General features: G+C 39.0%; 1 protein-coding gene across 1 annotated transcript in view; it reads left to right on the top strand.

Annotated features, from left to right (window-relative positions):
- The window catches only part of LOC104405157 (chromosome unknown open reading frame, human C11orf74), a 35,320-nt gene that overhangs the window by 17,470 nt on the left and 17,447 nt on the right, over positions 1-403 (top strand). The window contains 1 exon segment of the mRNA XM_010013772.1: positions 32-77. Within this exon segment, the coding sequence (XP_010012074.1) occupies positions 32-77 (46 nt within the window).

Raw genomic sequence — 403 nt, 5'->3', positions numbered from 1 at the left:
TTTGTTTTTACTTTTTATGACAGATGGCAAGGCCTTACATTTAGAAAATAAAGACACAGATTAAGAGACATGCAGTGGTAGGGTCCCTCCCCCCACTTCATATTGACTATCATTTTCTGTCTTAGGATGAAAGTGTATGGACTTTGTTTAAAGAACTGTTTCTCCTCTAAAAAAGATATTCTTCCTCAGTTCTTCTCTTGTTAGAAAATTCCCCCAAATTAAATGATTCATTTCCTCACTCTAAGAGGTAATGAGATAATAAATTACAAGGAATATCTATTATACTGTGTCTGTCCTGGTGAGCAGGGCTGGGTTTTTGTGTTTTGGTTTTGTTTTGTTTTTGTTTTTTTGGGGTGGGTTTTTTGGTTCCCCCTTTCTTCCCCCCCCCCCCCCCGGCCTCGTC

This window comes from Nestor notabilis, unplaced genomic scaffold, assembly GCF_000696875.1.
Source record: "Nestor notabilis isolate BGI_N333 unplaced genomic scaffold, ASM69687v1 scaffold2894, whole genome shotgun sequence".
NCBI classification, from domain to species: Eukaryota; Metazoa; Chordata; class Aves; order Psittaciformes; family Psittacidae; genus Nestor; species Nestor notabilis.
The sequence above is the reverse complement of the archived record's forward strand: the minus strand, read 5'-3'. Positions and strand labels throughout refer to the sequence as shown.